Genomic DNA, 27741 nt, shown 5'->3' with positions numbered 1-27741 from the left:
GGACAATGCAAACACGAATATTTCCTTTTATTTGCAAATACATTTCCTGCTGCCAATTTAGAAGTCAGTTAGCTCCTGGACTGCTGTTGAGTTTAGTTCAAGGATCAGCCAGCTACCGTTGGTCTAAAAATCAACAGAACACAGGAACAGTGAAAAGGGATGAGGGAGTGTGCATAATGGGAAATGGTGCAGTGAATTATGTCATGCTTTTAAGGAACTCTGTGTTCAAAACCAGACCAGATTGGTAATTTTGATAAGTTTTATTGAAGTAAAGGAAATTATGCATCCAGTTTGTGAAGAAGCAGTCTGACTTATGCTTGGCACTATCATAGTTCCTGGGGATGGTATATTTTCTGTTACATACATTGTGGGGCAGAAAGAAGTAAACCTAGTTAGCTACAGGCTAACTTACTCAAGAAAAAATTCTATACCTTTGTCTGAGCTGGACTATCAGTGGCCAACAGAGAACTAAGCCTACTGTTTAAAAGGATTATCAAGTTTTGTATCGCTGGGGGCTTACTGTAAATTTGAGTCTGTAACTTTTATAGCTGGCAGATATCAGATCTTAAGGAAAGCATGACACGAAGGACTTCTAAGCTTGTATGTCACAAACAGTGACAATATCCATGTCTAAATCTACTCTGTTACAAAACAGAACAGGAAAAATGAGTACAATAGTCAAATGGATTTTCCAACAATAATGAAATACCAGTTAAATGCATGTAATCTTCTCTTGTTGGTCTTATTCACAGTTTCTGCTGTCACACAATTACTTAAGTTAATAGAAAACTGCACGTTCAAGGAAGGTCAGCAAGGCTGAAAGAGAACTGCAGCTTATATACAGAACTTCCTTTTCTTAGCCATGCTAGCTGTTGACTCGCAGCTTATTTGGTTTTCCTTAATTTACGCGGGAAACTAAAAATGTATTTTATTTCTTTTATAACGTAACTAGATGAGAACAGACTCCAACACTTTTTAAAACCTGCTCAGCAACAAAACAAGAAAAAATAACCAGGGAAATGGTCACACTGAGGATTTAGGTACAGGCATTTTTTTCTTTGGAAGGGTGTTGAGAAGAGTGTTTGAAAATTAAATAACATTTATGCTTTTACAGATTGAATGGAAAATAGTGTAGCTACTGAACTTTACCAGTAGGAAGCTCAAGCAGAGTTGAAGCCTAGAAGGTGGGCTAAGGATAAGTGCAGTCACAAAGTGCTTTTGGAATTTAACAGCTGTGTTGTAAGCATATTTCTGTAGTCTCTGTAAATAAGAAAAACAGCTGAGTCACAGAGGCCAAGTTCATTAATGCTGGTGAAGTTCCCAAGTTATAAACACAAAGCTTTTTGACCACTTCAGACTATTTTGTTTTCTGTGTTTCCTGAAGCCTTTGTTTTCAAGTCTCTGGGGAATGATTCTCATATTGAATTTCTAAGCCTTTTATTAACAGCATCCCTAACAGTTTGCAGTTCAGTGCCCAATCAGGAGTTCCAGCTCGGGACTGTTTTATCCAGCCTGCTTTGGAGCCAGCAGTAGTGCTCTGAATTCATCTGGAAGATCCCCAAGTCTTGGCTGAGATCCCTGCCCACTTGCTATTTCAGTGAATTAAGTAGCATATGCCAGATAGCTGGCTTCCAGCCATAGAAGTAGTGTACATTTATGCTAAGCATGCTATAAGAACAAACACTGTGAATAAGAAGGAGGAACATGTTGCTTGCTCTGTGAAATGCAGACCCTGAATGCAGCAGACTGCTGCAGCTGCTCGGGAAGCAGCAATCTGGCTCTCCATCAAAAGCAACCTGAAACAAGATGAAAAATAAGCTGAGAAGGCAATCTTTAATCTTTCAAGAAAACGATAAAGCCTGGCCCAATACTTTTCTTCATAATGACTTCTGAAAAAAATAAGTCACCTAAAAAATCAATCTGGCTATAAAATACATGAGGAAATGTGCATTCACACAGCTTTACTTTGCAGTAGCTCATAAGTCAATTTGGCCAAACCAATCCTTGAGGTTTGTTATGTACCTTGGACCTCTGGAATCTTTATTAGAACTTCATCCATATTTCATTTATTATAGCAGACCTGTTCTGTGGGAGTTACAGGCTGATCCCTCGCTCAGGATACTAGAACACAAAATTTACAGGTTTCTTTGCACAAGTCACACGTGTTAGGACTGTGTAATACTTTTATACAAGCTTTGTCAGTGTCCGAGCTGAGTAATTTCATACTGGCTTTTATGAGGGAAAAAAGTGGTAGCTGAACACAGGTAATAGATCAGTCAGGACAGAAGGTGATACTTTGATGTTACCTCTCGTAAAGTGGAGTTGTAATATTCCCCAAAATAAAATGGAACAGGATGGCTGAGGCTGTCCACTAAGGCTGTTGGAATATGCAGCAGAGCTCCATGAGTTAGGACACAGATATTGCAGGTAATTCTACTATGGTAAAGTGAAACTAAGAGCTGATTCAGTAAAACTGTACCTGAGAAATTATTTTCAAATTCTTTTTAAATGGCAGAGAGGAAAGTAGCCAAAGGAACCAACCAAGAAGGCTGTTAGTAAAAAGCGGCACTCACAAGTGAAGCAATTTAATGGAAACGTTTCTTTTAAGGAGCAGGAGTTCATGTGAAGGAAAATAAGTAGGAAGGACAGACAGGAAGGATGGGTTAATAAATGGCTTAATAAATGGTTAATAAATGGACTACTCCTTTCTTACCAATCCTGCCTTGCCTTAGCTACAGTCTAATTGTGTGAATACCAAGCGTGGCTCCTTGTCTTTGAAGCTGAGAATGCAATCTCATTTCGATAATGCTAACTGTGTCCCTGTGTCAATCAGCTGCTCCTGGAATTTATAGTTAAACAGGAATCCTACTCTGATCAAAGAACAGCTGCTTCATTTACCTTTGGTAAGGTAATTTATTTACCTTTTTGTAAGTAAATGAAGTTTTGTACAGAGTCACGTGGTTGTTTTGGTACACGTGTGCATACATACGTCATGGTACAGCCATATGTAGATTTACAGTAGCATCTGCATGTATTGTCTACATATATCCAGTTGGAGGAATGTTCATATGTTGCTCCCTGCCATTTATGTGGAATAACATACTCAACAGCTCTGGCTTCAATATTTCATTTAGCCTTCACATTTTTTTTTCTTTGACACTGGAGTGGACACCATTAGATATCTTTCCTTGTTCTCTGAGTGCTTGAATGTGGGAGAGTGATATCAGAATGGCTTCTTAGACTGTCTTTACACTTCTTTACTGTCTTTATATTGTATGACAAGGATAATCTGGACATGCTCCAAAGATGCCCACTTGTACTTGAACAGAGTTAAACTTGGAAAAATGTTCATGTCAGCACTCTGACCTGGTATTTTCTGGGCTTGATCCTGTGTTTTTGAATGAACATGCAGTTCTCCAAGCAGGAGAGTTATAACTGGCATGAAGGATGCCAGCCAGTGGAGAGGGGCAACATTCTTCAGAGTGATTTGAAGGGACCTCATTTTCTGAGGGTGTATTTTTAAAAATCCCATTGTAATCATTCTTATGTAAATGTTAGGAAAACAATTTTCAAATCCATGCAGTTTTTGTTTTTTAAACATTATATTACTTTTTAAAAGCAAAATAAAACAAAAAATATTCATGCACATATGAAGGTGGAGAGGAAGGAATCTTGGCTGGTGAACTCTGAAGTGATCTAAGAGAAGAGAGTCACACTTGGATGGAAACAACATTAATTGAAGTTAACAGCAGATATACTTGCATTTATGCTGTGCTTCATCCCAGCAGGCAGCTCAGCACCACACAGTCATTCATTCACTCTCCCTTCCCAGTGGTAGGGGGAAGAGAATCAGGAAAAAATACAGCGAAGTAGAACTTGTTGGTTGAGATACAACACTATTTACCAAGACAGAAAAGGAAACAACAGTAGTGATAATAATATATATGTACAAAACAAGAGGTGCACAAAACAATTGCTCACCACATGCTGACCCACTGCTGGCATGGCTTGTTTTGTGACTCTTGTTACACCACTTCAGAGTCCTGCTTTGAAATGGAACAGTATCCTTCAGCGCTGCTCCCTCAGTTTTATTCTTTGTTTTTTTCCCCACGCGATGGGATGGAATAACCCTTTGGCCACGTTAGGTCACTGTCCTCATTCTGTCTGCTCTCAGCTCCTTGTGCCCCCCTTATGTTATAGTTCAAAACCTTTAGTAGGAGTTTGTTAAACACTTCCCACCAAAAACAAGTCTGAATGCTACAGTAACATCCCATCAGGCTTCTACTTAGTCATATAGAAAAGTCTTAGCTGGTAAAGCCACTTCCTTTTGCCAGTTAGTTACTGCATTTTTCATTATATTTATTGTTATTAATGGAGTTATTAGCAGAAAGCAAAACCAATGTGCACCTTAAATACATGACTCAGTCATTTGCATCTGCATTTTGAGAGAAATGCAATTGGAAGTAGAGCAGTGCAGGTTTTGAAATATGAAGTGTATTTTAGTCAACAGTAGCTGAATCTGTGTGGATCTTTAGGAAAACAGCAATAGCCTCTGCTCCACAGCCCTCACACACTCTGATGGAAACAGATGGCAAGTACTTGTAAATGTAATGTTTTATGTATTTACGAGGGTTACTTGCCATCTTAACTTACTGAATTCTCCTTCAAGATTATAAAAGACAGCTTATCTAAACACAGTCATACATCACTTTAATTTTGTGTTTAGCTGGGTCAGTTCAGCAAGATTTGGTTGAATGAATGGCTTAATCTGCAAAGCAGAGTCTCTTCAACTGGTTTGCTATTTTTTTTCATTGTGTTTAATAATTGAATTTCTCTATCTTTATCTGTACAACCAGGAGGAGGAACTGGTGGGAAGGCCTCTCCGTGTTAACAGGAAAAAATAACTTTTTTTTTGTTAAATAAGGCTCCTAAATTCCTACAAATTTGTTGTAAAAGTATAATGAAGTATAAAGACTAATAAGAAACAATCAATGGAAGATAAATGGGAAATATTAGCTCTATGCTTCTGCCTTGGACACACTTGAAAGGCTCATTTGAGAATTTAAACATGATTTTAAGTGAAATGTTAGAGCAAAATGTGTCGTTGACAAACATTTTGGCCTAGCAGAAATCAAGATGCAGCTTTAGAAGCCTCAGGGAGAAGGGTACCAAAAATATGTAGGAATATGCTGACTGGAAACTGACCTTTCTAAAGAATCTTTATTGCTCAAAATACTGCGTGTTTGGATGCCTTGGATGGATGGATGGATTGGGAAGAGTGGAAGAAAACCCTGTATGTTACCACCTTTCTGGCACCACAGAAGTGGCAGTTACTGTGCTGTTCCTACTTGTGCTGCTTAATTCTGGTTTTAGGTTTACATATTTTATGTAGTTTCCCTGAGTGATAATAGATCCAATAACCACTTCTAATCTGTAACACTATTGTGGAAGTCTATAAACAAGCACACAAAGAAAAAAGTACAGAAACGAATGCTTACCATAGCAGCCCACATCCTGCAGCCGTAGAATATAAGAACAAGTAAAGAAGCTCATTTTTCTTGATTGCTCTCTCAAACAACATACAGATAATCTTCTGATTAGAAGACTTCTAAAATTTGCCACTCTCCCTTTTCAGAGTGATTAAATACACAAAAATAAGGATTTTTTTTAACTGGTTCCAAATGAAACCGTTTCACGTTAAGACGAAACATCTTCAGAAAAATTTGGTAAATTGACTTTGCACACATCTCTCTGTGCCCATTCGCCCTGGCATCACAATTACTTTATGTAAATTGTGTGCTCAGTCCGACCAGCAGACTAACAGATCTGCATGACAGCAAACATGTACAGATATGTGTGTGTGTGTCTGATCTGCATTCAAACATGGGGTTGACATTTGGACTTGATGATCTTAGTGATTTTTTTGCTGCTTTTAATAATTCTATGATTCCATGCAATAGTAGAGTATTTGCTATAATGGCTTGGTTTTCTTCCTGTGCTTTTTTTCAGCACAAGTACATTTTCAGAAGAGACAAAGTAATGGGAATTGAGATGAAGCTCCTTGATAGAATTACAGCTCCATGTATTTCTTTATTTATTCATGTCTATTTATCTAGTATCAGAATTCAAATAAGTGCCTGTTTATCAGTTTAACTGTAGTTATGGCTGTATTGAAAATCAGTATTTTTGCCCTCTAAATTTTCAGCAATATACAATTTCAAAGGCACAGGAGTACAACAGCTACCTCTGCAAATTGGTGATGTGGTCCGTATCTTGGAGTCCTGTGAAGGTAAGCCAGTGGGCTTAAAGTTATAGTTTCCTTTTAAATAATTTGATTTCCGTTTAAATGATTTAATCCTTTGTTACATACGTTTGCCTATGTTACCTAAGTAGCTGTCTGATTATGTTTTTGGCATGTATTGGTGACTGTTCTATTTTTAAGAAAGAACTCACTCATTTTCGGAAAGCCAAAAGCAGAAAAGTTACAGGACGTGTGGTTTCCTTGAGAAGCCATTACAAACTGAGGAAGCATCAAGGTAAATGTCATTTGTGAAGTTCATGTCAGGCTGTACCTGATGGAAGCTACGTTAGATTCGAGGCAAACTTTAACAGGTTATGATTTTGCTTCTAATCTAAATATTTATTGCTAGACATTTGTTACTGATGCTGAATAATTGTTTTTATTCGGCACTGCTGTATTCCTACAATACAAGAAGGAAATCTAGTTGTTCAAAATACATTTAGGTCAGCATGATAAATCATCCAGCTTACTGAACATATTAAACAATAGAAGTCCAAGTTGAGTATTGCATGATAAATATTCAACATGGTGACCTAAGATTACAGAGCTGGCATAGCTGACCAACTGCTATAAATATAAAATAAATGCAAGTAGCAGAAGAATAAGAGAACATCACCTCTGTAGATTTGTAAAGCTGATTTCATTGTTGATACTGGCATGCAGGTGGTAACAGTGTATTCGTCCTTATTTATACTTCATGTTCTGACTGAATTATATACTGTGTCCATCAAAGTGATTGAAGTTTTCATCTACCATAAAGCAACGGTGTTGCAATTATTAAAAGTTGGTTGTCTTTTCAAAAGTCATTGTGATACTGATGTATTTTTGTTTGTTTATGATCTGCAGTCACATAATTCATACAATCATAGAATGGCTTAGTCTTGAGAGGACCCTAAAGATCATCCAGTTTCAATCCTCTGCCTTGGGCAGAGTTGCCAGCCACCAGATCAGGCTGCCCAAGATCCCACCCAGCCTGGCCTTGAATGCTTCCAGAGATGGAGCATCCACATTTTGGTGCAACATGTTCCAGTGCCTCACTACCCTCTGAGTAAAAATTTTTTTTCCTAACATCTCACCTAAATCTGCCTTCTTTTAGTCTAAAGCCATTCCCCCCCTGTCACTATCAGACCATGTAAAGACCCCCCACCCTCCTGTTAATAAGAGCCCTTCAAGTGCTGAAAGACCACAATGAGGTTTCCCCAGAGCCTTCTCTTCTCCAATCTAAATAAGCCTGACTCCCTCAACCTGCCTTCGTAGTGCAGACTCTGCAGCCCTCTGATCATTCTGGTGGCCCTCTGGATCCGTTCCAACAGCTCTGCATCCTTCCTGTCATGGAGAATGCAGGGTTGGATGTGGTGCTCCAGATGGAGCCTTAAAAGGACAGAGTAGAGGTGAATCATCTCCTCTCTCTCTGCTAGCCTCTTTTGATGCAGCCCAGGATGCCATTGGCTTTCCAGGCTGCAAGATCACGCTGCTGGCTCATGTCCAGCTTTTCATCCACCAGGACACCCAAATCTTTTTCTGCTGGGTTGCTCTCAGTGTGTTCTTGCCTTGACTCAAGTTTAACACCTTGCAATCAACATTGTTAAACCTCATTAGATTCTTGTGTGCCCGCTTTTCAAGTGTGTCCAGGTCTCTCTAGATGGTATCCCCCTCCTGTTTTGTCAACAATATAGTAGATGAGTTAAAACATCAAAATTATCCTAAAAAATATGAATTGCCTCAAACTTTGCAAACCTAATCATAATTATTATCTCCGTCCTTCTTGCACTATAGGTTGTATCTTATTAAATGCAATTATACTGGAGGTAAGGCCACCACTGCTTTGTGCAGTTAGAGAGTTCAGTGCTGCAGAACACTGGTCATAAGTCTTGCAAGAAGACTGGCTGAGCCCTGTTTGTTCTCTGTTCCACTGCACAGACCTCTACACTTTTTGGAAACAGCAAGTTTTTTGAGAAAAGAGCATCTGAGAAAATGCATCTCTGATGTTTTTGAGCACAAGAACTGTGGGGGTTTTGGGATTTGTAAGATAAATGCACTGTCTGTGAGCATTGCTGTAAAAAAAAAAAATTGCTTAGAATAACAGTCAATAGATGCATCTCTCAAAGCTACATGTAGCAATTCTTGCAGTCTTTAAAAAATTAAAAAGTCTACATAATTTTTTAGACTCTGTATGCTTTGGCCTCTGTTAACTGCAGAAATAACCAGCATCTCAGGTTTCTGACCTGGAACATGCTAAAGTCGTAGAGAAGTTGTCATTACAGTCTGGCAAAGGAAGTGGTAATTTTGTAGGGTCTTTTTTTTTTTTTTTTAATCTAAATGTCTGTTACAAATTTTCTGCTCTTAAAATATGTCATAGCTTGTTTATGAATTATGTTTGCCAGTGAAGAAGTGGCAACTTTCATCTCGTGCATGAGGAAGCAGATCTTCCATCAGATGCCTTAAAAAGATGCTGCCAGCTGCAGCTGAAGAATAATAGTAGTTGTTTTTTCTGGGCACACTTTGTGCTATTTTTGTTTTGCACATGCAAAACATGCATGTAGAATTTGTGTGTAGCCACAGAAAAGAGAATGAAGTAAATTGTATTACTTTGGCTTAACATCTAGAACACAATCAGCAGAGCTTAAAGGGCTTTTCAGTAAAACAAGTAATGTTTTATCAAGCTTTATCAACTTCTATAAGCGTGTAAACCTTTACATACGTAAGGTAAAAATGCTTATCCTCTTTTTTTGTGCAAGTATGGGGGTGTTATATTCTGCATACAAACATTTGTTCCTTCTGTGCAAGACTTGAAAGCAGATCATACTTGCCTGTGTATAAGCCTTGCTGACTATTTCCTGCTACTCATTTGTCTTTCTGAATTTTTTGGAAATAACCTTTTTTTTTTTTTAAACATCCTGTGCCAGATAGCTTTTACATGGAGGGAAAAAAATAAAGGCTTGTATGTTTCTTCGGGTATGTGCTCTATCGTACTGAGTGTACTCTTTCTCCCCTTCTTTTAGACTGGTACAAGGGATATTTAGTAAGACATAAAGGATCAGAGGTAAGATCCACTATTCACTCCTATGAGACTGTTCTTAAGGAATCAGCTGACTGATACTTCTTTTGACCAGATTCTGTTCTGATCAGTGATCTCTGCCATCTCTCTCCTCTTTCCTTTCAAGATGAATAGAACAGTGTTTATTCTGAACAGTGTTGGTAAATATTAGAAATAAGCATTGTTTGAAACAAAGTGATGAAAAAATAATTGCTGTGCCTTCAGGTTAACAGGCTGATCAGAATATCACTTGAAATAACTTTTGAATTAATTTACTTTTTTCCTAAAGGTCTTCAAAGCTCCATTTAGTCCCAGGCTTTGTACCACTTATGAATTTCATCTCCTGCATAGAGAAAAATTTATCAAAATCTGAGCTCAATTATTAAGCCTATATATGCTAGTTCACGTGAGGTTTGTCGTGGATAGACTGATAGTCAAACATTCCTTTAGGATGAATTAAAAGGTTTCAGCTGTAGTACAGCCAGGACACGTCAGATACTGAGAATGATAACAGAGTGCATTGTAACATTTTTTTCCTCTGTCTACAGGGAATATTTCCTAAATCTTTTATTTGCATCAAGGAAGTTACTGTTGAAAAGAAAAGGTACTGAATTTAATTTTTATGTTAAGCATCTTGTCTGCTAAATGATGAGTTATAACACATTTTATACGCCTTAAACACAGTAACCATAATATAAACTCATGAAAAACTGGTAAATTTTTGTTGTTTTAATTTCTTCCCTTTCTTAGACATACAGAAAATGTAATACCTGCTGAAATTCCCTTGGTTCAAGAAGTTACCACTACACTCTGGGAATGGGGAAGCATCTGGAAACAGCTCTATGTGGTATGACATTTTGGTGTGATGTGTCTGGCCTGCTACAAAAGTAATGCCTGCTATTTATTTCCATGGAAACTACAATAGATACAAAGAGCACAGTAACTCTGACAGATCAAATCCTCCACTACAAAGCCCTGTTTTTCAACATAGTCACCACCATTGGCTGTGTTTTCACCAGTTCACCAGATAAACAAGAGCTGCATGACACATTTGTAAAAATCTGCTCCTGTGAAAGTGACCCACTGCCATCACTGCTGAGAAGCACCACTGTGTGGTCTCCGTAAGTGTTCAGCAAGCAGTAATGAATGTCAGTGGGTGCCATTTTTTGCTTCTTACATGCCTCCATGCAGTTTTGTCAGACAGACCCTTTGCTGCCATCTGTCACACAGCAGTAAAATGGAACGGAACACTGCAGGGAAGGTTCAGCCTCCACTGCCATCCCACCTCTGATGTCTTGGGCTGACATGATAAAATAGGAGGCATTGCTTTTGGAGCTGCCCTTGTATTTAGTCTTGTTGGTGTACACTGAGGCCTTCTTCAAAGTAGTGTCTTCTCACAGATGTAGGGCAGGATCTGGGAGGGTTGTTAAATGAGTACCTCATGACTGAATCCATCACACCACTTTCTTCAATGGCTTTATTTCAAAATACTTTCACTTAAAACTGAAGAGTGGCATCATTTCATGCCTTTAGTTTCAACCCTTAGTGTCATGTAGCTTATAAATTCTTGTTCTCTGTGGATTGTACAAGTTTCAAGACAGGAGTACTAAATATAGCTAAGATGCATTAGAAAAAGCTTCAATATATTACTGGGGTGCTAGAATTCTACTGGAAGTGTGTAGTTGTTAACAACTAGCAATTTTCAGAAGCCTCTTCTTCACTTTCAGTGTCTTAACTGTACATTTCTTAGAGATAAATGCCTTGTTGTCATAATGATTTCAGAGAAATAGGTCAAAATAGTCACTGCATCAGCATCTGTTCCTTGCAGAAAAAAAAAAAAAAAAAAAAAAAGCTACTATTAGAAATGGTGCTCATTTGTCCAGTTTGTAATGCTCTGTTACGAGAAAGCTACTGTTTAGGAGGGAAGATCAGTAGAACTGTAGAAGCGATTCATGAATTTGATTTTTTTTTATTTGAACCTGAAATATTCTGGCATGTGCCAACTATCCTTTATATAGAGGCCAACTATTATAATATTTTACCTGTGCTGACGACTGGTGGATTTGAGCTCTATAGAGAAGTGGATCCAGAGAGCCAGCATAACCTAGAATATTGTCAGCAAGTTGCAGAGGGGTGGGTGGGAAGGGGGCAGAATGTCTATAAGACACTTGGATTTATATCTAAGTGTCTTATATATTCAAGCTTTATAGCTTGAATTTTAAGCATAGCAGGCTAATTTGCACATTTGTGAAATCGTAGATATTTTGCATGTTGTAACACAACCATCTCTACTGATGCTAGTGATATTTTTAAGCTGGCTGCTAAGAATTCATAAAGATTTGACAAGAAACACATCAAAATATGGTGAATTCTCCAGTGCCTGAGTAGTCTCTTCTAGTGGACAACCTGTTACAACAATTTGCACTGATTGATTTATTCCAGGTTCTTTACTACTGAGTTTATTTTTCCTTGTTGGGGCAAAGAAACCAATGCTACTGTGTAGTTTTTCTATGTTAATACATTCATTTTCTGAAAGCAGTTACTTCTGTCTTCCTCTAGTTAAAGTCAGTAAATAAAATATTTCCTGTTTCAGTGGATGACACTGGAACTGCTCAAGTGACTTCTGTGTGTTATCTCAGCTTTGTCTTAAATGTCTTAATACCGCCGTCAAATCTTTTTCTCAGCATGTTCTTGTCAGTGTGTTATACAAAAATGAATGACCTCTCTCTAATCATTTCTTTAGATAAGACTTCATGAACTTCAGTCCACAAAACAATATTATTACATGAAACCAAAATCATGTGTCTACGCCCATACAAAATGCTTAAATTTCACGTTGTTCTTTTGCAGCCACATTGGAGATTCTGTCCTAAAAAACTTCTTGAATCAGAGGAGGAAGGAATTCAGGTTTAGTGATTTTAGACTGGAAAGATTTGTGGAGAAATGAACAGACTTAGAGATGAGGGCTTTGATTAGCAGGGTTATTTTTCTCATCCTTGTGCCTGCAGTTGTTCAGCATGACTTAAGTCATCCTTTAATTATCAAAGCCAATATTTCACTTCAACTTTCTACAAGCCTAAAAACTATTTTCTTCTTCTGTACTTCAGACAAATAAGAAAGAGAGGTTCCAGCAGGTACAGTCTATGATGTATGACTTAATGGAGTGGAGATCACAGCTTCTGTCCGGGACTCTGCCAAAAGATGAGCTTAAAGAACTCAAACAGAAAGTCACTTCCAAAATTGACTATGGCAACAAGTAAGTAGCCTACATTGCTTCTGAAAAGCATGATTGATTTTAAAGTGCACAGCTACAATAGAGATCATGAGAAATTTTTCCTCGTTGCAGTTTCATAGGCTGTTAATATTTGACGTGGACATTGTAAATCATTCTTTGCAAACTTCTGTTACTGTTGTAGTAATAATAAATATCATGTTGAGACTTTTCATGCCAAATACCATTTTCAAAATATTGATTTATTTCTAAATTATGGAAGTGTCAACTTGTCAGCTATAATCACTTGAGGTTAGATTAGAGTGGTCTTTATATTAATATCAATGTATTCATGCCCAGAACCTCATCTATCCCTTCATAAACACAGCCAACTTCCGGTAGTGTTATGCAACCACTTGAGCAGTGGTGTTGAAAGACCTGGTGTATAAATAGCAGAAGTCTGAAGTGTACAGCATCATTGTTAAAGGCAATTCTTTTCAAATTTACTAGGGAATTTCCATGCAGAATTTAGTTCTGGTAATAGAAGTGAAACTACTGTAGGATGAATAGTTACTAGACAAAATGCCATACTTGTTGATGAAAAAGTATTGCAGGACATGTTTTTGGCAAAAAAATGCTGTTATGCAGGTTGATAAGGAGAGGAAAGCTTGATAAACCAGCCTTCCCTGTAGGCATTTTACATGCAGTGGGATCTGCTAATGATCTGTACTAAGCTGCTGAAAATGGCTTGCTATTGTGGCACAGAAGCCCACATGCAGTTGAAAGACTTCAGCTACTTGTGGCTTAGACACAAGCGATGCCCTGAGATGTTGTGGAATTCTTATCTTGTTCACTGATCTGAATCCACAGATTTCTGGTAAGTTGTATTCTTACTGAACCTTCTATGGGAATTCACATATCTTGATATGCTGTGTAGGAACTGAATGGTCATTCCAGGACAAATGTTGATTTTGAAATGCTTCAGTCAAAGCATCTCAGCTCTGTCCAAAAGAACATCAACATTTCTTTGCTGTCAGATTATGAGACTGTAAGCTGCTTTCCTGAGAGAAATAAGGATAGAAGGGGTTTAAAATGGCTTGGAACTGGATGGAGGTAGAGTGCTAGGTGGGGACTATTTGTAAGCAGCTGCAAGTGTGGTGCTAAGAGCTGTGATACATGAAGGAAACTGTGTGGAAAGAAGAAAGGGAACGAGTGTAGAAGGTGAGTGGTCATTGTGAGAGAGGAGGTTCAACACCAAGCTGGGAGAGGTTAGGGAAAGATAATAACACAGATGAATAGGGTTGCATGATGGTACAGACTGATTCAAACAATGCTTGCAGTGCCATAAGGGTAGGTTTTTTAGAAACAGATGGGCACAATCTGGGATGAAGTAGACCAGTTTAGAGGGAGATGTAGTAGTGAGATATACTGGATAGACAAGAAGTAATACATACTGACTGACACCTTGCTACCCTCTAAGAATGTATGGAGAGTACACTCAAATCTATTAATGCTTTGACATTATCAGTTTTAATGAATTGGTAGTAAATATTGAACAACAGCTTGAAATGTAATTGCAGATTTGAGTTAATTTTTTTCTCAATTAAATTCTGTTGTATCTATTTAAGCTTACTTTACTACCTTGAAACTTGCAGAAAATCCTTGTGAATTACCTTTCTAAACTGTGTTTTTATAGAAGGAAACTTGATAAAACTACCAGATCTTTCTGTTTTCACAGGATACTTGAGCTAGATCTGATCGTTAGAGATGAAGATGGGAATATCCTGGATCCAGATAAAACCAGTGTCATCAGCCTATTTCATGCACATGAAGAGGCAACTAACAAGATCACTGAGCGAATTAAAGAGGAAATGGTAGGAATGATGGGACAAACTTAATGCTTCCTTTGCTAAAAATTAAAAAAAAAACATTTCAAAGACACAACGTACTAAAAAAAGATGGTGAAAACTTTTGCCCCTAACTTAATCTTGGATTCACATTAACGTGTTATAAATATGGTGAAACCTTGAATTGAGTTAGTTGTATTTGTGCATTAGATTTCATCTGTCAGCTAGACTGAAAGCCCATGTCTAAAGCTGGTTCTAAATCAATTCTCAGATGTCTAAATAGAAAAAAACTCCTAAACCCACCTGAGGTCTACTTAATAGGCATAGTGAGTAGTTAGATACTAGGAGTACACTGTGATTAACCAAACATCTTTTTAGACCATCTTCTGAAAATACAGGTTGCTAGCTCTAAGTTGCAGCTTATTGGTTTGGAGGATCTGAAGAATTTAAACTTACTAACAAAGTTTGGTCAGAATTATCTTGTGGTCACCAATATCTAGCATGTTTAAGCAAAGGGCTAAAAGGATGTGTAGGTTTTATCTTTTAAAATGCAATGCAAGTGACTACACTTCCTTTTCCTCTTAAATATTGTCTGTTTAGAGACTTGAGTCTTCATTTATGAGAAAGTAAATAACTATAAAGGAAGTAAAACATTTGACAAAAGAAGTTTTACCATAATGACACTTTAACAGTGCCTGAGTTGGAAATCACCTTATCAGTTTTTCTCATCAACATTATTAAATAAATCTTGCTTTCTAGATATGAACATGTAATTAACTGATGATACATGGAAAATAAAACTTAGCTTTCTGCAATAGAATACGTTGACTTTTAGATAGAAAGAGCTTTTGGCCATCATCTGTTCAATGGCTGTTTTTGGTGGTTAAAACAAGATGTGGTTGGAACCTATGTACCTATTTTTGAGATGGCAATGCTTCTCAGATATGTCCTGATCTCTGCACATGCCCTTATTTTATTTTTGTTTTTTACTTGTACTATTTTGTTTTCAGAAATCTGTATTTGCCTTCCTGAAGTTCTAGCAGCTGCAGATAGCTGGTCTTCTGCTGTATGCTGCCACGTTCAAAAGTCATCTTGTGCAGATTTGTTTGCCTCTGTAGTGAAAGCTTGATATTTTCTCATCTGCTTTTAAAAAGTGGCGGTAATGTTTCATCTATTGTACCATTGTCTTGTGGCTAAAGAATTGGCATTGGGTATTGAAGTCAAGTTACTCTTTTTTTCCTAAAGGGGTTTATGTTCTTACACCCCTAGAAAAAAATTCTGAAATCCTCTGGGGCATGATTAATGGGCATGGTTTACTAAAATTTTAGTAAAGGACTTCACAACTGCTCCATTGAAAGCAACCTGATTCCTTGTTAGCTAAGGTTTTGAACATACTGATACGCAGGAGAGGAATTTAACCTGGCAGTTATTTCCTCTGTGAAATTAAGAATAAAATTTTCAAGATGGAGATTTCTGGATGTGAAGGGAAAAGGAAAGAGAAACAGCATAACTGTTGTGTTCCTTGGAAACATTCGTAAAATAAGTTGAGACTTGTTCCATTTCCAAGTAGGTGCCCTTTTGGGAAGGGTAGACTTAGAATCTGATACAGGAGTTTCTCACTTAGTCCACTAAGTCCCACAAAAGGTGGTTTTAACGAAACTCTGTCGTCAGACTTTTCATTATTTGCACACTGAGATAGCTCCCTAGGCTGATCAGTGTTTTGAAGAACTTAGTCTGAATTCTGAATTTTGAGTTCTGAACTTTTGATTTTCTTACATACATTGAAGGCTCTGGGGAAGAATGGGATGCAAGGAATCTTCCATATCTATGTTACTTCTACGCATTCTAATTAACCTGCTAGCTTTCTTGATTCATCGTGCAACAGGACTTTGGTGGTAAAATATTGTGAAGTGTCAGAAACTAATTTGCTGGTCATTCTTGTGTTGTTAAGAAAAGTCTCTCTGAGGAGTATACAGGATAGTGGTTTTTCTTTGTTTTTTTTTTTTTTTTTTGGCACATGATGAGCATTTTTAATTCAAATGCCACTGTCTGGTGGATCTTTAAGTGAGCAGAATGTGTGATTTTTGAAGACCAACTGCTGTATGCAATTGTATATCTGTAAATCGTAATTGCTTTTAGTATCTTATCACTTCAACTTGTGGATCTAGCTAATGATTTTTCTTCTTTTGTGTAGTCAAAGGATCAACCAGATTATGCATCATACTCCCGGATGTCTTCATCCCCCACTCATAGCCTGTATGTCTTTGTGCGGAATTTTGTTTGCCGAATTGGAGAGGATGCAGAGCTCTTTATGGCACTTTATGATCCACAGAAATTAACAATAATAAGGTAAGTTTTTTTTTGTTTTGTTTTGTTTTTTTGTTTTTTTTTTTTTAGTGTAAGAAAAAATAATAGTGATAGAAGTTGTCCACCAAGAAGCACAATAGTTCCAGCATGTTAATAACGAAAAGGATATATAAATGAAAGGAAGAAAATCAGGGGGAAAAAAGGGAAAGATTTAGGGAAAAAGCAGACAGATTTAGCTGCTGGTTGCTCAAAGACTCTGGGTTAAGGGATCCCAGGTATTTTGAAAGCCAATTTCTGGAATAAGCATGTCAGAGTTCTGGACAATTGTCAGATCACTTCTAAATTAGAAATAGTACTTATTATTACAGTACTGTTGGTGGGATGTTTATTACAAGTAAAGACATATTTTTTTTTCCTCTAAAGCTTTTACAGATTTTAGGGGAAAAACTTCACGTGGTAGTTATAGCAACTGAGCCATCACATGTTGAGGTTTATAAGACTGCCAATCCAGCCAAAAGCAGTCATATTAGGGAGAGTCTGAGGCAGTTGTTATATTGGGTTTAAAAGGAGAAGTGAAAGAGGGAAATATGCAAACTCCAGAGATGACTGTCCTTGTTGGTAACTGAAAGGTAACCTTGAGATTGTCTTGAGAAATTGATAGGGATCCTTCTTTTGTGGAAACTTGCCTTTCTAAATATAGTATGATTGCTTCCTTAATAATTTATGTGAAAGTGCACTGGTGTGCCAGAATACAAAACTGGATTGTCTTTCCTATTATATAGCTCCATAAAGTAGAATGAATTAGACTGGAGGAATCTCTGGAGGCACCTAGTGCAACTTACCTATCAAAGCAGGGCTGTCTTAGATCAGATTGTTCAAGGCCTTGTCCAGTCATGGCATTTTTACCAAAGATGGAGATAGAACAGCCTCTGTGTACTTTGGAAGTACTGTAACCTTCCTTGGCTCTATGAGGTGGAAGTAGTCATAGATTGAAACCGTCTTCTGGCAACTGTCAGTGCCAGGTCTGAGTCTGGAATCTTGATTTGTTTTGCCAGACAATCTGTACAGATGACAATAATGAAAACAGCATTTGTCTATACCAATAGGTGACTGGAAGGATGACTCAGGATGTCACTGGATTGATCACTTAAGTTTCTTGGGGGGAGTGTTGGGTTGTATGTGAAATAAAGTGCTGAAAATTGAGGTGAGAGATAAAAACGTGAAGAACACATACAGTAAAAGGAAGTGTAAGATTTGCTGATGATCTCTATGCAACAGCTCATGGTGTCTGTTTCCTCAAAAAGGGTGCCATTTTGTCTAACATTCAAGTTATTTTCAAAGTTTACTGGTGGTGTTTCATACACTACTACTGTGTTTTAGTCTGGTTTTAGCTTCAAACAATCACCACATGCTATTGTCTGTTACATGCCTTTTTTACTTACTTTGAAGAATTTTAAAATCACATGATAATAAGAAACTTTTCTTCAAAACAGTGAGAACTACTTGGTGAGATGGGGGAGTAAAGGCTTTCCAAAGGAAATTGATATGCTCAACAATCTGAAAGTAGTGTTTACAGTAAGTGCTTTTCAGATATCCTTATATGTTATTTTCAAATCAGATTGTCTCTTTTCTGTGGTTGCTATCAGAAGATTGAGCAAGATGATGAAGGAAACAGAAGTTATCTTAGAAACAGAGCAAAATGACCAGTCATTGAGTACTTTATGACAGCGACTTTGTCCTGTCTGTACCTTTTCTCTAATGTCTGCAGCATTAATTTACTGATGTGTTTGATATTTTATCTGCTGTAGCTACTGTTTGCTTCTTTATTTATCTTAGCTTACATTTGCTTTCAATTTTAACGTGTCAGAATTTTTCATCCTTTCTGTGAACTCAAGTTGTTGTGCGGTTATTTTTTTTTCCACTGGTTATTTAGACTCACAATTACTGAAGGTCCTTCTTAAATTTTACAATCTAATTCTTCCCCAAATAATACTTTCTCTTTTTTTTTTTTTTTTTTTTTAAATCTTAGGATCTTGGAAATAAAGACCTTAGCAGAGATAAAGTTTATTTGGTTTGTCAAATAGTCCGAGTTGGAAGGATGGATCTTAAAGATAGTAACTCAAAGAAATACACACAAGGACTAAGGAGGCCTTTTGGAGTGGCAGGTGAATGAAGTCTCATGTGCTCTATCTGAAGCAGGAGTTAATTGATAATTGCTAACCTTGGGCAGTAGAATCTACCACAGCATGCCAGAATCTAAAATAGCCATATCAACTATCTTCTATCCTTAATGGTTGAAGTCTGAAAAGGCTGAACCTACATTAGCATTTTAGTTTGTGTCAGAATTGTGCTTTTGAATTTAATTTCCTAAGTAGTAGAGCACTAGTAAGAGTGGATGAAATAAAACCACTGATTATGTGCCAACAGCACCACTAAGGTGAATGTGCACACACATAGTTCTAGTCTGATCCTGTCAACAAAAGTAATTCTGTCCTCACATAGTCTCATGTTTGTAAAGTGCACATTGCAGTAGAAGCTCAGTTCCACAATTTTACCCCTATTGCTTTACACTGCTTGCTGATGAAAATCTATATCTACCCTGAGGAACAAGAATGTATATAATATACTGTATTAATGGGCAGGAGGAGATATTCAGCAATGCCATTATATGTTGATAATTTTCTTTTATTTTTCTAGTCATGGATATTACAGATATCATAAAAGGAAAAGCGGAAAGTGATGAAGAAAAGCAACATTTCATACCTTTTCATCCGTAAGATAGTCATAAGTATCCTATTGCTGTACACAAAAACTTCAACGTATCTTTCACTGCAAAATGACCTGTGAAACGCCTCAAGAGAAAATAATTTTTCCCTTTAATGTTTTTATGCTGTGGTAATGTTAATTATTTAAGTATCACTTTAAAAGGCATTTAAGACTTGATGCAAGTTAACAAATAGCAACATAGCAACAAAATAGCAACATAGCATAGCAGCAAAATAGCAACATAGCAAGTTAAATAAACCTAGATTGCTACAACTGCTCTTTGTGAGTCAGCTGCTCTCATGTCCTGTTTAACAAAAACAACAACAAAAGCTAAATTGTTACATATCCAGTGCAGTAATCCTTGCGAGTTTGAATAATTAGTAATTTATGTGCTTGATTCTGTTTTAAATTTGTGAAAAATCATAGTAAGAGTTGTGAAGTAAAGCAGTGGGATGGTCATACGTTAGCTATCTTGAAAGTAATATTTGGGGATTATAGGCAGACATCAGCTGCCTAAAAATGTGATACTCATAAATTAAATGGATGGATGTCAGTATTCACTGGAAAGGTATTTGCACATTCTGCATAGCACTACTGTTATGTGCTATGGTGAATAAATTTAATTCTGAAAATAAATCAGCTTCTCAAACTTCCAGCCTATTTCACTTGTTTATGATTTGATCCAAGTTGTTTGCTATGTGAGCATTTGCTCGTAATTTCAGTAGTCATTTAAGTCAATTTGAAGTTTATTTGTCAGGTTGTTCATTATGAAAATTGGGCTGGACTGGCATGTTGCTGTGTGCGTTCAGGTTGTGCTGTGCTACAAAAGGACAGGCATTCATACTGTGGTCAGCTTGCCACACAGACCACAGCCCCTCAGTTGTTCATTTCATCTTTTTTTCACTTTACTCGACTTCTATGTTTAGAGTGAATGGTCTCTGTAACTCGGTCTGAGATGATGAAATTACAGAATGTGTCATAATAATGTCAGATACAGCAAAGAGATCTGAGACTGTTCTTCATCTGTGTTCTGACATTTATTGCTTAATTCCTAGTAGTCACTGTTTTTATTCCTGCAGGGTAGTGGCAGAGAGTGACTTTCTTCACAGTCTCCTAAGCAAAATCACAGCATCAAAAGGAGATAGTGGTGGTCAAGGTGAAGTACAATTTTTTTTTTTAAATCAAGAAACAAGTGATTTTAGTGGCACTTCATTTTATACAGTTTAGATTTTAGAGAAAGGCTTTCATGTTCTATGATTCTGTGCTATCACTGTATGGTTATGGATGGACATGGACACGGGTGAACTTTCAAGCTGGCAGGGAAGAATTGTGACGTTGAGATTGTAGGAGATTAATCTATTAAATTACTAGATAGTGTTTTGGATTATAAGCATTTGTTTCCAGTGAAGGAAAGTGGGAGAAGTGAATTCTTACTATTTTGGTCAATAGAAGAGAGCATAATCTGAATACAGGTGGGTTTTTAGTTTAGTTTTGTTTTTCCTTTCCTTCAGTATAAATGCAGTCTTTTACTTTTTTTATTGTTTTTTTTTTGTTTGTTTGTTTTTCCCTCCCCCTCCTAATAGGTCTCTGGGTAACTGTGAAAATGCTTGTTGGAGATGTGACTCAAACAAGGAAGGACTATCCACATCTTGTAGACAGAACAACAGTTGTTGCTAGAAAGCTAGGATTTCCTGAAATAATCATGCCAGGTAGGAGGTTCTTTGTTCTATAATGGGAGTTTACTTATTTTTTTTTGTCATTACATTAATGAACATCAACTACTTAATTACTGATATCTGTAATAGGTAACTCAGTCTCTAGAATTCACTCTACATGTTGAATTTGTCTCAAAACTAGAGGTTTATGTAAAACAGTGAAATCTTTGGAAAGTGTTACAGAGTACTTAAACAGAAAAAAAAAGACAGTAAAGGATAATCTGAGTTTCTTCAACATAGATTTTTTGTTTGCTAAATAGAGATTACTTGAATCTTAAATTAACTTCAGTTTTCTTGCAACTTCTCACTGTGTTTTATTAATAATAATGGAAAAAATGAGATACCATACTCCTGATTGTCGATTTGTGACTATATAGTTGCCAATTAAATTCACTATTTACAGTGCTTTGTCAAAAAACTAACAAACAAAAAAACAACACCAAACCAATTCAACCCCCTAAAAAGACAAACCTCCACACCTTCAGTTCAAATGTAGATACTTTTAAATCTTGTTAACAGGAGAACGTTAAATCTCTTCACATAGGACAATTAAAATATGAAGTTCCTTCTAGAATGACAGCTGTGTACTTGGCCAGAATTCAGTATGGCATCCTGCTGTCATCTCACCAGCAGGTGTCAGTGCAGGACGAGAGTAAATTGAAGCCACTTACAGGAATGCTGTTTTTAGTCCGTCACACAGCTCATCATACGATCTTAGCTAAGAGTGAAAGGGCTGAAAATTTAAGTTTGGATGGAAAATAAGACGTTTTCTATGGCAGCATGTTTCACTGTTGAAAAATTATTGTGAAGGTCATTTGACTTTATATTCTCACAGCATTCTCATTCATAACTTTTCTGTTTCTTTTTTAGGAGACATAAGAAATGACATTTACATTACACTGCTGTATGGAGATTTTGATAAATACAATAAAACAACTCAGAGAAGTGTGGAAGTAATAATGTGTGTTTGTGATGAAGAAGGGAAAACCATACCAGTAAGTTGCTTTGTGTTTATTCCCTGTATGATGGACATATAAACATGAAGTGTTTTAGAGAAGTAAGCCTTAAAAAGAAATAAGTCTTACAAATTCTAAAGAAATACCATTATACAAAAACTTTATTCCCAACTTGGCATCTTTCAATAGATGAATTTTATGATGTTGACTGTAACAGATCTATTCAAATCCTATAAATGTCTTGCATAATACTGTAAAACTGCTGGAGAGAAGAAGTAAATATGAATGACCTATTTTAGCTATGACTAATGAGCAAACAGATTAAAAGCTGTTTCTGACAATTACTACATTATAACTCCCAGGGTTGTTTTCTTTTTTTGTTTTTTGTTTTTCTGTGTGTGGGAATTTGTGGAGGGAATATATTTGTGCATTTAAATGTGTGAAGTACCTTTTTTTTTTTTTTTTTTTTTTTTTTTTTCCACAAAACTCTGGATTTGTGCCAGGAAAACTGTTCCTTCAGTGAAGTACGTGGCAAATAAAAAAAGAAGTGAGAACAGAGCAGTGTGGACAGGTCACATGCACAGCATGAATGTTTACGGTGTCTTTTTGTTAGTCTATTTCTGTTCTTATGAATTTTTGTCTTTTCCTAAAGACAGTTTAAAACCAGTTCAGTATTCAGGGGAATTTTCCACCTTATGAGCTTCATATTGTTCTTTAAATCATGAGGGTGAAATCATACAGACACTTTCTGAGATAAAATAAAGCTAGAAAAGCTCATTGTACTTCATGAGTTGCTGCAATGTCAATGTGTTCATGAATTACAGCTAAACATTTGACCTAAAAAGTAGCTTCAAAGCTTGAATAAAGAAAATCCTAAACACATGTACTACCTAGGATCCACACAAGAACTAGTAACCCTGATCACATATCTCTGAGAACACCTAACCATCAGCCCTACGGAGAAAGGCTTAGGGGTCCTGGACGTGAGCCAGCAGTGTGATCTTGCAGCCCAGAAGGCTGATGGTATCCTGGGCTGCATCAAAAGAGGCGAGCAGAGTGAGGGTGATTGTCCACATCTGCTCTGCCCTTTTAAGACTCCGTCTGGAGTAACATACCCAAGCCTGGACTCCCCAGCACAGGCAGCATGTTGAGCTGTTGGAGTGGGTCCAAAGGGGGGCTGCAGAACCTCCACTATGAAGAAAGGTTGAGGGAGCAAGGCTTTAAATAAGGTCAGGCTTGGAGAAGAGAAGGCTCCAGGGAAACCTCATTGTGGTCTTTCAGCACTTGAAGGGTGCTTATTAACAGAAAGGGGAATGACACCACACAGTCTGATAGTGACAGAACTGGGGGGGAATGGCTTTAGACTAAAAGAAGGCAGATTTAGGTGAGATGTTAGGAAAAATTTTTTACTCGGAGGGTAGTGAGGCACTGGAACATGTTGCACCAAAATGTGGATGCTCCATCTCTGGAAGCATTCAAGGCCAGGCTGGATGGGATCTTGGGAAGCCTGATCCGGTGGCTGGCACCTCTGCCCAAGGCAGAGGATTGGAACTGGATGATCTTTAGGGTCCCCTCCAGCCTAAGCCATTCTATTATGGAACTTGCATGTGCAGGAGATTACTGTTGTGAAATAGACTTCATTAAATTCTGTTAGTTGTAGTCGCAGATAATATGCTTAAAATACATGCCATAATATTCTTTAAAGAAATTAATATATTGCAATCCATTAAATCTCTCATTTCAGTGTTATGTATGTTTATATCCATAGGTGGACTTCTTCTCCAAATGCTAGCAGAAAATATAGTTGTCCCTTTGTGATCTGACTGATGTTCGAAAAATGCCTCTTTTCTGGAGGCAATACGCATCAGACATGTTTAAGCAAGTTTTCCAGGGTTGATTGAAACACCAGTGAATACAAGTAATAAAGAAAGCAGCTGTTCTTCTGTTTTAGCCTCCAAAACGAAATGTGTAACAGCAAACTTCCAAAACTATGAATTTATAAGAACTTCAATATTTCTTATTGTTGTTATCTATAATTCAGACAAAAACAAATTTATGTTCATTAAACATGGAATTTGTGGGCTCTGTTTACATATCAAATTAATTTCAATTGAGAGGGCTAGAAGAACATTTACTGTTATGAGCAAAAGGCCTCTTGTACGAAGTAAATGTCGCAGAACGCATTTGAACAAGTTGGTACATAAACCTAGAAAAATCTCCCTTTGTGGAGATGAGACTTACCTTTCTGTAGGTAAGTTGTAGAGATCAGGTGTTAGAAACCTTCATGTGTCAGAATTGCACCTTTCTTTTCTTGTCACCAGATGTCTTCCCTGGTGTTTGAAGATTCACAGCTTTTAGCATCAAAGATTCAACTTTGCATTACTTAGTGTATCCTCTGTAAAATTAGCTTCATCTGTGCTCTCAGTAACAAAGTCAGCACATTTGCTTCTTTCAGGAGGTTTCACATACGATTGGTTGTGAGATGTCAGTGGTCACGCGTCCTCTGCTATCACCATTAGTGATTATTCTGCACGTATAATCAGTCAGGGAAGATGGAAGTACATTGAGAGTCTTCACAGATTCCCTTTTAAACTTGATAGGAAGTTAAATTGGGTTTGTACTGGCTCTGACAGTAAAGCAGTGTAATCTGTGCTGTGGAGTTTGATCAGATGAGAAATGGAGCAATGTCAGGGAGGGTCAGGATGGGTGCTAGGAAAACTTCACCTGAGGGTGGCTGGACATGGGACAGGCTCCCTGGGCAGCATGGCCCTGAGCTGCCAAAATACAAGGAATGCCTGCATAATGCTCTTAGGCACAGTTTTTGAATTCTGGGTGGTTCTGTGTGGAGCCAAAAGAGTTAGACTCAGTGATCCTTGTGGATCTCTTCCAACTTGGGGATATTGTGGGATTCTATCAAAATGAGCAGCAAAACAGGATGAATTGCAAGTGAAAATAGAGAGGGTAGGTGTCTTTAAAGTGGTTCTGTTTTTTGTGGTTTTTTTTTTTTTTTTTTTTTTTTTTTTTCTCTTTTTTGCTAAAGAGATCTAGAATAGTCTGTAGGGAAAGGAAATTAGGCTGAAAGGGGGAAAAAAAAAAAAAGGAAAAAATTAAAACATTGTAAACACTGGGGGAAAATATAGGACGTGCTGTTGGTGCATCTACAACTTCCAGTTCAGAAATCTCCTTTAGTACACAGATACTTCTGTGATTCTGCTAGAACTGAGTAGTTTAAAATCAGGGGAGAACTCAATGGAAAAATTAAAGCTGGGTTGTTGTTGCGTTGTGTTCCTGCCCTGCTAACAGAGATGAACGCCTTCATTACTTAAGCTCGTCGGCTGGGAAGGAAACGCGGGCTCTGCTCGGTACCTCGCTGCTCTCACAGCCACGGCGCCACCCTGTGCAGTGCCATCAAGTGGTAGGGCCAGTACCAGGGAAACGTTAGGTTTTTTGCGTTCAGAGCCTTGGAAAACATAATTTCCTGTCAAGGCTTCCTTTCTGTTGATAATGTCATCATTAATTTGTTTTGAATGACACCAGGCCCAAATTCAACACTGTTTTTTTTTTTTTTTAAGATGGCCCCTCTTGCCCCGTGACCAGTGCCAATCCTGTACATGAAGCATTTATGAACTGCACCTCCCAGGCTCCAAAAGGCTTCAAGCTGAAGCCTAGCAGGGTTTTGGGGCGGCCTAGCCCTAACCATGGGATTTTTTCAGTTAGTAAGGGTTCATCTTGACTCGTCAGGCTGAGCTCCAGAGAGGCATGGAAGGCGCCGTCGCTGCGTGGCTGTGGAAGGCGCCACGGCTGTGGGCGGGAAGCGCGCCCAGCGCGGGCTGCGGGGCAGACCGTGGCCGCTGGTCTCGCGCCCGTTCCCGCCTCGCGTTGAGGTAAACGCTGCTGCCCGGAGCCGGGATGCGAGGAGAGGCTTTTCCCGGCAGATAGGTTGGTTCGTTGGTTTTGCACGAGTCACAACGATTTACAAAAATTAACGAGCCGCTAAAGAGTGTTTGTTTCCTCCTTTTTGTCAGAACGCTGTTTGCCTGGGAGCAGGGGACAAACCCGTGAGCGAATATCGATCGGTTCTCTACTACCAGGTCAAACAGCCGCGCTGGATGGAGACCCTAAAGGTAGAGCGCAGATTGCTGCTGTGCGCCTTCGCTTGGTGCTGCCTCGTGTGAGGATAAAAATTCAGCTGCGTGGGAAATAATAAAGAACTAAAAAATATTCTTTTGAACCACAAAAAAACCCACAAAACTTGAATTTCTTAAATATCAGCTCTTAGTTATCAAATCTAGCGTTAGTGCCTTTAACTAGAAAATGCTCAGAGACTTCTAGAAGTAGTTCTTAAAAAGCATGTCTGAGGCTTGATAGCAAGCATGATGACTTTCTAAAGACACCTGCTGAAGGTGATATTGCCACATTCAGTGAGCCTGCTGCTACAGCCGGGTGCTCTGCTGAGGGTGGGAACGGAATGGAAGTGCTTTTTGAATAGGAAGACATTGAAATCTGTGTTTCCACCCTTATATGAAATAGGTTACGTCACTACTAACAGTAGATCTCCTCGGACAGTGTAGTCGATGTGAAGAATATTATTTAGTCAGAGTTTTAAAGGGAGGGTGAGTTGTAAATAAGCACAAGGGAGTGCAAGTCTGAAGTTTTAGCATTATTAGCTTGATATTATTAGTAGTATTTTAAGAATTGGCCTCTTGTTGAGTATTTTGTTGTTGTAAGTAGGAATGGTAATTAAAGAAAAAGCAGTAATTCTGAGATTGTACTCAAGGATGTGGAAAAAATTGATCACAATTTATTTTCTGCTTTTATTAAAGGTAGCAGTTCCTATTGAAGACATGCAAAGGGTGCATCTGCGCTTCATGTTCAGACACAGGTCATCTCAAGAGTGTAAGTGAGGAATTTTTTCTTTTGTGAGGTGTGATTAACTGACTTATAGTCAACTGCAAATATTGGTTTTGCAGCTAAAGATAAAGGAGAAAAGAATTTTGCAATGGCCTACATAAGGCTAATGAAGGAGGATGGAACAACTCTTCAGGATGGCATCCATGATTTGTCAGTCCTAAAGGTATTGGTTTTTTTTTTTTTTTTTTTCTCCTTTTTTCCTGACTGAGACTATTCTAAAAATATATCGTCTTTGACTGCATTTTATTATTCTGTCTAAGACAAAAACATTCTTTATCTGTTAAAAATAAAAGTATGCAACTCCTGTGGGTATTAAACATTATACTGTGTTTTAATTGCAAAGAATTTATGGAAGAACAATGGGAGACAGCTACTCTTCCTCCTGTTTTTATTGGATTTTATCTGATTTTGACCTTCTGAATTAAAAAGTCATGTGAAAACTGAGTACCTGGAAATGTGCCATTGTTCTGGCTGAAAAGAGATTCCTCTCTTCATGGAATGTAATCTCTTTGTGTTTGTTGGTTTGGTGGGTTTTTGGTTTTTTTGTTTTTTTTTTTTTATTGTTTTTGGTGAAGAAGTGGGAATTGAAAAACCAGGGATTGGTGCTAATATACATGATTTTTTTATATGGATGAGATTGTTTTCAGTAACCTAGTTTGCCATACCAAATAGTAAGTGAGATGCATACAA

At 37.7% G+C, this 27741-nt stretch overlaps 1 protein-coding gene across 1 annotated transcript in view; it reads left to right on the top strand.

Annotated features, from left to right (window-relative positions):
* Nucleotides 1–27741, top strand: part of DOCK2 (dedicator of cytokinesis 2) — a 155205-nt gene that overhangs the window by 2490 nt on the left and 124974 nt on the right. Inside the window, exons 2-17 of the mRNA XM_042880726.1 lie at nt 6206–6289; nt 9304–9344; nt 9887–9942; nt 10089–10185; nt 12446–12594; nt 14288–14423; nt 16591–16745; nt 18197–18278; nt 18733–18868; nt 19401–19476; nt 20549–20625; nt 21053–21178; nt 22055–22179; nt 26166–26264; nt 26964–27036; nt 27111–27214. Coding sequence (XP_042736660.1) covers nt 6206–6289; nt 9304–9344; nt 9887–9942; nt 10089–10185; nt 12446–12594; nt 14288–14423; nt 16591–16745; nt 18197–18278; nt 18733–18868; nt 19401–19476; nt 20549–20625; nt 21053–21178; nt 22055–22179; nt 26166–26264; nt 26964–27036; nt 27111–27214 — 1616 coding nt within the window. The remainder of the gene's footprint in view (nt 1–6205; nt 6290–9303; nt 9345–9886; nt 9943–10088; nt 10186–12445; nt 12595–14287; nt 14424–16590; nt 16746–18196; nt 18279–18732; nt 18869–19400; nt 19477–20548; nt 20626–21052; nt 21179–22054; nt 22180–26165; nt 26265–26963; nt 27037–27110; nt 27215–27741) is intronic.

This window comes from Lagopus leucura, unplaced genomic scaffold, assembly GCF_019238085.1.
Source record: "Lagopus leucura isolate 7727_CA_CO unplaced genomic scaffold, USGS_WTPT01 Super-Scaffold_100027, whole genome shotgun sequence".
Taxonomy (NCBI): Eukaryota; Metazoa; Chordata; class Aves; order Galliformes; family Phasianidae; genus Lagopus; species Lagopus leucura.
Note: the sequence above shows the minus strand (reverse complement) of the source record. Positions and strands in the feature narration are given on the sequence as shown.